Below are 10,516 nucleotides of genomic sequence, written 5' to 3'. Positions count from 1 at the left end.
CCCTTCTGACCCTAGAAACTATGAAACTATGAAATATAACTGAGTTTGAGGCAGGGGGACTGATTACCAACTCCAGAGTGGGGGAAGTATATGGTGCCAGGGGAGTACAGCTGTTTCCTTCCCAGTCTTGCCATGGATAGAACTGCTCCCTCCACCACAACACATGGGTCCCCTAAGCACTGCATCATGGTACCAAAGTGCCCCACTGTCCTTTACTCTCTCCTCTGTTATCCCCTTATCCCTAGGTAGTAACATGCCTTTATTGGAGATGCTGAAGGGTAAGCAGAGAACCCTTATTAGAAACAGATAAACAGGATAATTGTAGAAAAAAATATAGCTTGATTAGTGGAAGATCAAGAGGTGTTACACCTATGGAGTGAAAAGATTAGCAGGAACCAAGGGGGTAATCATAAGCCATGAAATCAGTTGACTCTGTCAGCTGCACCTGAATAGAAATGTAGTTGTCCCTTCCAGGCAGTTTGTTTCAAACTTTAAGTGCAGCGAGAATCAAAGAGAGATCAGACTCTCCCACCAACCCTCATTCCCCCTTTCCCCTTGATCCACCCCTGCCTCACTGTCATCTTCCTATATATCTAGTAGCCTTTCTGGGTTAATTTTTCTCCTAGGTATATATATTTCATGGGTTTACATTTTTGTTTTTTTAATGCTACCCAAAATTGTCCAAAGTCTCTGAACATACCCTTCTGGCATTTTTAACCCAAGATCACGATGACATCAATGTAGATGCTGTGTATACCGTAAAAATTCTGATGTATTTCCCAATGAAACAGTTAAGCTTCTGAATACTGTTCAAATGACAGTCTGAGGAAAGAGTATTTTCCAAATGCAAGGCGCACAGATGCATGCTGTTTTTATAAGGGCACCTTCCAGAACCCTGCTTATATATCAAGTGTAGACAAATATTTGGCAACAATCATGGGTCCCAGAATTCCTTTTAGATTGTAGAAAAGGATCCCTTATTGTGTATTTATCTAGTTCTTTGTGTGGTTTATATGTAAGCAAAGGGTTCCAACTTTCTTTTCTACAATACTCACTTTGTTGGTGTTTCTGCTGTGCAAGATTTCAAAAGTAATTGGCTTATAAAGCTTTTCCCTAGCATAAAAATAAATTTCAGGAGGCTGCGAATCACATGGTGCTTGGGCTCCTCTAGTTCTAAATCAGTACTCCATTCCCTTTGTGAGTGTGCAGCTGGCTGGGGAACAGGCTCCCCCAGCCTGTTCTCCACCCAGCTCCATGTTCATGGAGCTGAGAGGAGAACAAGCTCCCCAGCTACTGCCCTGCAATTACAGAGCAGGGACTGGGAACTGCCCCAGCTTGGAAAGAGCTGCAAGGGTGGTGTAGGTCCTAGCTTCTTGCCCTGATCCTCCTTTGAAGAGCTAGCAGTGAGCTAGCTGCCCCATGGGCATATTGGGGCTTGGGGCTGGGATCTTCCCCTCCCCTGCAGCTCTTTCCAAGTCCCTTGATGCCAATCAGAGAGCCAGAGCCAGAAGCTCCCTGCTTCTGAGACAGGGGAACATTGTCCTTGCCACAGCAGTGGGCAGCCCCTGGGAGCAGGGTGCAACGTCCCAGCCCAGCCAAGAGACTGTTGTCTCCTGGCCTAGTGTGATTTACCAAGCCCTACAGTCTACAGCTGCCCCTGGTGGCAGCAGTGGCCCACTGCTGCGCCCCAGGAAGTGGGAGCATTTTGCTTCCATTAGCAAATCTGCTTCTACTTCCCTGCACATGAGGATGCCTGCCTGGGAGCATTTACTTGTGAGTAGTTTACTATTAAGTAAACTGCTCCCAGATCTAATGCACATATAGACACTCAGTAAGTCTGCATGTGTAGTCAGGGATGCTTACTGTGCAGTAATTTCCTTTAATCTCAAGTAAAGTGTCTCATGTAGTCACACCCACTGTGTAATATAGCAGATTCATTAAAGATGTTTAGAACAGAATTCCACCCCTTGTCTAGATATTTGGAAGAAAATAGACCTACTTGGATTTCCTTAGTATATGAAGTCTTCTTATAATAAATGGCAATAACGGATAACATATCATTTTCTCCACTACTCATTTCTCCTCCTATGGATTCTTAGCAGTTTGGTTATCTGTTGTATTGCCCTTGAGAATATTGTTTTAAAAATAATATTTGCCCTTGCAGCTGTATTGCCTGCAAAATGTAAGTGACTGAGGCACAAATCTGTATGTCTTCCTCATCAGGTAGCCTTTCTGAAGACCAATACATGTTTGTTGTTTTAGACTTGGTGAGAGTATTTTCAACACTAATTTTCAAGCTGTAGCAGCAAAAAATCAGGGCATTTTTCCTACTAAGAGTGCTTGAACTTCCAAAGTTGGATCATCATATTCAGAGATGATCAAAGAGCTTTGGTCACTTTTGATATGCTTTTAAAATGTATAAAGAAAAGCAATTCATGTCATTGTGCAATTGATTGTCCTAAAAAGTCCCTTGCAATAAGAGGCCAATTAGAATTTCATTCACAGCTTTTATAGTATTCTTTTAATCCAAGTGCATGGTTTCAACTGTATTCTCATGTAAGTAGATTAATTCATATGAGCAGGACTTATAGTACTGGATCCCTTCCTTGGAAGGAAATTATAATAAATATTAAGGAAGAGAAGAGTTATTTTTTTCCTAAAATTGTGGCATCTTCACATATTGTTGCTCAGAATCTCTTGCTTGTTTAAGAAGTTGGCAAATCTTAGTGATGTAAATCATTTGGGACAACAGTATAAAAATGAGGTTCTAATGTGCTTTAACATTGTTTACATGTAAGAATTTTAATAAGCAGTGTTTAAAGAAACTACTTAATTTTATGTAGTTCCTCACAAATCTCTTATACTCAGTAAATATGGGGGAGTGTAGAAGATTATAACAATGTTCACTGTAATGCATACATGTATTAAAAGCCTTCCTTAAGGCACGCACTATGGGTTCCATTGTCATACTATTAATAAGATTATGAAGAGCAGTTTGCCCAGATTCTTCAGGGCCTATGCCACCATGCTGGGTTGTGCCGAGCTCAGATTGAAGGATGGAATGGAAGGAAGGACAGAAGTTCGGTGTCCCATTAAAGCGGAGCCTGTATATGACAATCCTAAAAAAAGGTTCACATTATATTTTAAGCTACCAAAATCAATAATAGTTGCCTCAAACAGAACACTGAAGGTTGCTAATTTGCTATATTTAATTTAGCAAAGTTGCATAACATATATTCTGATTCTAAATGTCACATAAAATCAGTAGTTTATACAGTGCTTGTATATTTTTAGAAGCATTGATGATGTAGTGGATACTTTTTTGGATGCTTGTTTATTACATGCAGCACTGTCTGAAACACCTATATATCGTGTTTCCTTTATCTGGAATCTATACTGTATGTAAGGGAAAATCTTACATTGATTAAAACAATGGACAACTTTACAATATTTAGAAATTCCTAACAGAACTGAGCAGTAAATCAAAATTGCTTTCATCTGGACAACATTACCAATTCTAGGCATAAAGAGGACATCAGAATTCCCAGCACTTGGTTCTTTCTACTTGTAATGATAATTCATCTTCTTATAACAGTTTTTTATTGCGTGGTGGCTTGGTGGTCGTATGTATGACGTCATTTACTTGGACTTTTAGGAGTGACATCATATGTACGGCTGCTAAACTGCTGCATGGGACATCATTTAAGCAGTTTTCTTCAGAAGAAATAATACTGATCACTTACAAGATTTGCCGTATATCCTGATTATTAAGTTGTGGATTATTTATTTCTCTTTAATAAAAAATATTATTTTTATAAACAAGATATTCTACTTTACTGCACTTATTATTTTTCATACTTCCATCTAAAATAGCTGATGGATGGGAACATTTCTTTATTCAGTACTGTAGCTGCTAATGAAATAATGGATTATTTAAATGTTAGTTTTCTTTAATGGCATAAATTACATTAGAAAATAATATTTTAAGGTTATTTCCAAAAATGCCTAGCCACAGTGCTGCAACTGTAAATTACCACATTTCAGTCCAAGGGCAGAGGCGATGCCTCTGCTATTCTGTATTTGTGCTGGAGTGTATATTTGTGAAAAAGAAAACCTGACATTGTCATTTCTTCTACCTGTTCCAAGAGACTTTGAAATTTCTTGCTATTTGGAGTAAAGATACAGAAATCTCTTTCTTTCCTATATGTCATTTCTAGACCACTAAATTAAGAAGCGTGATACAACAGGAATATAATAAATAATAAAGGATGAAATAAAATGAGGTAATTACAAAACTTATTCATATTTTGATTTGATTGATTAAGCCCCAGCAGTTTAGGGTCTGAACCTGAACCTACTGAAGTAAGTAGAAACACCTGCATTTTCAGTAGGTTTTGGCACAAATTCTAAAAGCTACAATGGAGGCTTCAGCGTAAGCTATTCACAAAAGAAAACATTAAAAGACCAAAAATGTATGTTTCACATTTCATCTATCAACCCTTAACATTTGTTTTGCATTTTTTTGCTGGAATTTTTAATCTGATTTTAAGATTAAAAATACAGTTCATATTCGCATGCATAAATTGTACATATCCAATTTATGTGTTGATGTATTTATTGTACATGTACAAAACAGGTGTTTTATGATATAATACTAGTCACATACATGTACAAGCACCTGTATATAGCTCATCTGATATTTGATCACATATGGAAATATCTGTACATCAGGCTTTTAAATGTTTGCTAATACTGAAAAAATAAAACTGATTGTCTGTGACTATTGTAGTAAAATGTTCTAATATGTATCCCAATACACTTAATATTTATAGTATGCCATAAAGCAGTTTCTGTGTCTAATAGGGTTCATATTTAGCGACAATCATCTCTCCCTTTTAATCTCTCTGGATGAAATCTTGGCCTAGTGAAATCCACTGGAGTTTTTATATTGACTTTAGTGAGCCAGGGATTTTATCCTCTAATGACTACAAAACACAGTCTTGTTTGATACTTATTTAATTTAAAAACTATGTGCTAACTACCAAAAATATTTAACAAACTAGGACTCAGTTCTTATCCATTCTCTGCCCCTCCAAATATACATTCAGATGTTGTCCTGAAATTATACATCCAAAAAGAGTTTTGCCATTAACTTCTCTAAATTGAATGTGTCCTTTTATGTGTAGCAGTTGATATAATTGATTTTTAAGAAAAAAGTCTTAATTCTCAAAATTTTACAGTTCACAAGAGACTATTACCTCCCAGCCCATAAACTTACATTACAATAATAAATTATTGTGCCTTCATGTGCTAAACATACATTTGATTCATTTTTTCTGCTGAAATGTCTTATTTTTTTATTTCAGGGTATGTATGATAACTTTCTGTCCTATGTGGGCTTTGGGAAATGTACTGCCGTTCTAAAAATTATGCTTAAAAGATTTTCTAGGTAAAGTTAGAAAAAATGGAAAGATTTTTAAACCACTTAATATGAACTTAAAATTCTAACATATACATATTTTTGTCCGTTAACTTTTCTAGTTATCTCTAATGGCAGTTTAACACTTTATAATTTGGGATCATAAGTTTACCTATCTTGCCTGGCACTACAAATCTTTGAGTTGATTTTGATCATGTTTGGCCAAACGGATTGGAAGATCAGATCATTCCACTATCTATTAATCATCTGAGTAAGGAAAAGGAAACTGTATAAGGTTTGCACAGAACCAGGGGCTCTGCATCCAGAACTTCCCAAACCTCAGTGGTGGGCTCTGGAGGGCACGTAGTGGCCCTATGATCATTCTGGTGTTCCACACTGTTCTCACATCCTGCTGTAGCCATCCTTTCTTAATGAATATTTTATTAATTTGAAGTTAAATGGCTATATGGATAGATGGGCAGAATAAAATAATCAGAGACTTGCTGTAGCAACTGAATATTTTAGAGTAGCCTCATGGAAGCGCTGAAGTTAGCAGATTTACACCAATGTAAAACTGGTATAAGTAAAGCCAAAATCCTGAGTCATACTCTTCTAAGGTCATGGACCTATCACTTCCAACTGTGTCTTTGTGAGTACAGACAGAAGTGACAATTTGTGCCCGATCTGGCCCCTGAAAGTGTTCTACAGCTGTGACCAAACAAGTGCATGACTGCAAAGCACTTTAAAAAGGCCTCATCACAAGAAAACCTGAACCCTCATTTCATGAGAGTTCAGGTGCAGACGTTACAAAATGGAGCAGCTTCAGTAACTTACGTCTGAGCAGACTCTCAGCCTTGAAGCTGTTTTCAGCATGGGAGGGAGGAAAGATAGCAGAGGAAGTTCAGTCTGGGGGGTTTTCAGCCTGTGCTGGAGGATGGGGTGGATGAATTGGAGTCCCCACCCCTGACCCTGAGGGGTTTGTTTGGGTGTTTTTGCAAAATTAGACCGATACAAAAAGTAATTTCAAATAGTGTTGATTTCTATTTATGCAACTCCAAGTACTTTAAATTATCAGATATTATAAAACTTAGCAGGGCCACACATTGAGTGTCCCATGAATGCCACAGACCTCATTTGAGGTACACTCTTGAGAGCCCTTAAATGAAAGTTCAGTCCATGTTTTGTTACTGAAAACAGAAATTTAGTAAAAAGGAGTCATTTTTATAAAACCAACATTATGGCTAGTCTCTTGAGAAGTCTAGGTTTAGGATAGTAAAGGCTGTGAAATGTAAGTACTTAAATAAAAGTTGTCTGATTTTCAAAGCCATCTACAAAGCCCATGATGGCTTAAGGACAGAAGTACAAAAGTAGAAGGTCACACAAAGAAATCCTTGAAAGCATAGGGACCCATTCACCTTTGCCCCCAGAGAACATTTTCCTAGACAAGAACAGAGTTAGAGAGAAACCAAGGGCAAACACCCTCCCCTTCACTCTACTTCAGCCTTCAAAGCGGGAGTGGTGCAACAGCAGAAGCCCTATCCTAGAAGCCAAAGCAGGAACAGCACTGCACTGTCTAGCCATCGGTCAAGCCAGGTGTAGGGAAATGGCAGGAGCAGCAGGGGTCTTTTGAGTCCCCCAGGGCAGGTAAGTGCAAGGCTACTCCTGCAGTGTCCCAACACTCAGCTTTTATAGCTGAGCAGCACAGGGCTTTTCCAGCTCCACTCCTACAGCTGGAGGGGGAGGTACAGATGCAACAAAACAGTGTTCACCCCCACCCCACCTTACCTTTTCCCCTTGAAGTTTTGCTAAAGGCATCAAAACTTATAGTTACACCTGTGAAGATGTAATTTCAGGCTGTGACATCCATGTAAGGTATTTGTACACCAATAAAGCAAATACAGATTTTTAAGTTCTTATCAAGTTTTTAATGATCCCTTATGTTACCATGTTTCCAAAGAAAAGAACTTGGATAAAAATCCTGAGGTAATGGTGGAGGAAAACTACTGCATTTACAACTTGTTTTGCAAAAGTAAAAGACCATAATAATGCTAAACGTGTGCAGATGAAAGGCCTTTGAAGTAAGGGTTATAGAGATTTCTGAACCTCACCTCATGCTTTTTATTTTAGCCTCCTTGTTTACTCATTTAAATTAACAGATTTTCCTTTCTGTACAGAGAATGGCTCCAAGTCTTACTTCTACTATAAATTATACTGATCCTACATTAGAGCCTGTAGTAACTGAAAACACAGCGATACGACAGAAGATAATAGATTCACAGTACAAATGCTATGAGAGGATGAACAGAGCTCCTCCCTATAGAAAGAAAGGTAAAAAAGAGAAAAGCATCTGATCCTACATTGACATGTTTTCTTTATCAGTGTAAAGGAACATTTCCTTCTGTGTGCTGATGCATAGTCTTCCTGTTAGCTTTCTACTTAGTATTAACAGACTTTACATGAATTTAACACCCTTTTATGAGTCTCAGGAAGGAAAGGCCTTAGAGTACTTGGTGAAAGTGAATTATCCTCTCACCATTGGAGATTATTCCTCTGTCACATAAATGAGGCATATTGTTGACTCAGTGTGGTAAGACTTAAATTGCTGCTGTTCATGCTTAGGGAATGTCTATTTCTAGGACTGTCAGTTCAGTAATTTTCATACAACTACTTCAGAGAGAAAATATAAATAAAAATGTCTCAAATATAGATGTCAATCTATTCATTTCCCTCAACTAATTTATTTTCCCATAATTAGTCCATTATATGACATCTTTCTGGGCTCTAATTTTCTAAATATTTTGCACCAACTATATCAGCACAAAGATTTATGGAAAAATCCAGATTGGGCCTCTTCAGGCATGTCCACTTTAGGTTTAAGCATGTTTAAAGGTTAGGTGCCAGACCCTAAGAAGTGTCAAAGAAATGGGGTTGAGCTCATAGGCTCTATAGGGAGTCAAAAGGTAGTTAGACATTTCTGAAGAGCAATTCAGAGAGCCCAGATACTGAATAGAGAGCCACACAAAGATAAGTAATAAGAATCATTAAGCAAAGGGGTGTGTCTGAACTCCAGTGCTTCTCTGGGTCTTAGATGTCTGACATTTGCTCAGATTTGCATTGTTCCTTAAGCACCTACACTAAAGCATTATTACATTTAAACATTAGGCTCCCTGCTCCAAAGGTTGAGTCAGTCAGACCCAGTTTGGAACTTAGCGTTCCTATACAGTCAATGGAGGGAGTTTGCAAGTACCTAAATTCAGGTTTAGGTGTACAGGAAACTTATATAGAGACTAGGGACTCATAGATGCCTCCAAAAGATCATTCAGTAAGCTCAGAGGCACCTTTAGGCAAACAACAGGAAATGCTAACAATACAGATGTGCCAGAATTCCTGCCCCTCTCCAGAGTTTAGGGCTTGGATGCATGACCTGCATGACCTTGTATAATTTACGCTCATTTTGAACTCCTAGAGCATAGTGCTTATGAAATTCCTTTTGTTGTCAGCATTGTTTATGTGCTTTGCATTGGTTAAAAAACAGAAATAACCCTAGCTACACAGAGTTGAATAAACAGGCATATTGTAACTACAATATAACAGGAACATCACTTTCTTTTACTCCTTTTCTGGTCCCATAAGCCTTGCAGTATTGGTGGGCCAGGTTCAGTAGAGGGGAATTTGTCTATTTGATAGTTTTTGGGGTAAAAAGGTAAGAGATGTGGGTTTGAATTCCCTCAAGATGAAAAGGGCCTAAGAACCCTAGCCTCCCACTACCTAGACAAATCTTCAAGCCTTTAGGCAAGTGGGAAAAAGATAGACATCAACACCAAGCTGAATGAAATGCTACCAGTGGGAATTAGGTGCATATTTTCCCCCCAGTCAACAGAAGCCTCTCCTTGCAGGGACTTCAGCAGCATTCAAATTACCTACTAAGCAACAATGAGAATTGCTAGGGAACTTTGGAAGGAATTGAGTTTCATGCTGCACCTAGACATGCCACCTAAAACACTTCGGAGCACGCACAGAAGACATATAGTTTAGATTTGGGTGGAACTGTGCAAAAACAAAAGAAGGGGTCCAGAGATTTTTCCCAACATGGATGAGTAACAGTTCCAGTATAGCTTGCATAGAACAGAATCTCCCTCTAGACTTTGACATCCCATAAAAGGGCTGGATTATCTTAACAGGACTTTAAATATCTTGGCTGCAGACAGGAAGGATCCCTTAGTACAGGAGTTGCAGATGAGAGCTGTAAGATGACATGCAGAGGAGAAGAGGACACCCCCATCCCCTCTCTAATCTGTATTTTAGGCAGCCTGGCAAGAGGGTGAAGCCTCAACGTGAAGAGGTGTGAAGATTCTGTATACTGCTGAAGTCCGTAGGGCAGCCTGGGAGTTTGCTATAATGTAGATAGGTGCCCAGGTCTTTCTAAGTTAGGTCTGTGACTCTCTAGTCCCCAAATTAACTTGTGACTGGTGCAGCAGAGGCAACCTAAATTCCCCTTGCCCCCAGGCTATGAATCATTGCACACAAAACCACTCTGAGTGACTTCTGGCAAAAAAAGTATTTTTTATTTTATATTTCTGAAATTGTCTTTCCTCTGTGGCAGGTATTATTCTATTCAAATTGTAATTTCTCTATAGGACCTGGGGGTTACAGTGGACAATAAGCTGAATATTAGCCAACAGTGTGCCCTTGTTGCCAAGAAGGCTAAGGGCATACTAGGCTGCATTAGTAGGAGCCTTGCCAGTAGATTGAGGGAAGTGATTAGTCCCCTCTATGTAGCACTGATAAGGTCACATCTGGAGTACTGTGTCCAGTTTTGGACCCCCACTACAGACAGGATTGGACAGAGTTTGGCAGAGGGCAACAAAAATGGTTAGTGGGCTGGGACAGATGTCTTACGAAGAGAGGCTGAAGGAACTGGACTTATTTAGTCTGGAGAAGAGAAGACTGAGAGGGGATTTAATAGCAGCCTTCAACAGTCTGAAGGATGGTCCAAAGAGGATGAAGCTAGACTGTTCTCAGTAGTAGCAGATGACAGAACAAGGAGAAATGATCTCAAGTTGCAACAAGGAAAGTAAAGGTTAGGTACTAGGAAAA

General features: G+C 38.9%; 1 protein-coding gene across 1 annotated transcript in view; it reads left to right on the top strand.

Annotated features, from left to right (window-relative positions):
- CALCR (calcitonin receptor) overlaps nt 1-10,516 on the top strand; it is a 189,367-nt gene that overhangs the window by 21,110 nt on the left and 157,741 nt on the right. The window contains exon 2 of the mRNA XM_019508430.1: nt 7,594-7,747. Coding sequence (XP_019363975.1) covers nt 7,594-7,747 — 154 coding nt within the window. The remainder of the gene's footprint in view (nt 1-7,593; nt 7,748-10,516) is intronic.

The sequence above is a fragment of the Gavialis gangeticus genome, unplaced genomic scaffold (assembly GCF_001723915.1).
Source record: "Gavialis gangeticus isolate Ggan-Ray unplaced genomic scaffold, GavGan_comp1, whole genome shotgun sequence".
NCBI lineage: Eukaryota > Metazoa > Chordata > Crocodylia > Gavialidae > Gavialis > Gavialis gangeticus.
The sequence above is the reverse complement of the archived record's forward strand: the minus strand, read 5'-3'. Positions and strand labels throughout refer to the sequence as shown.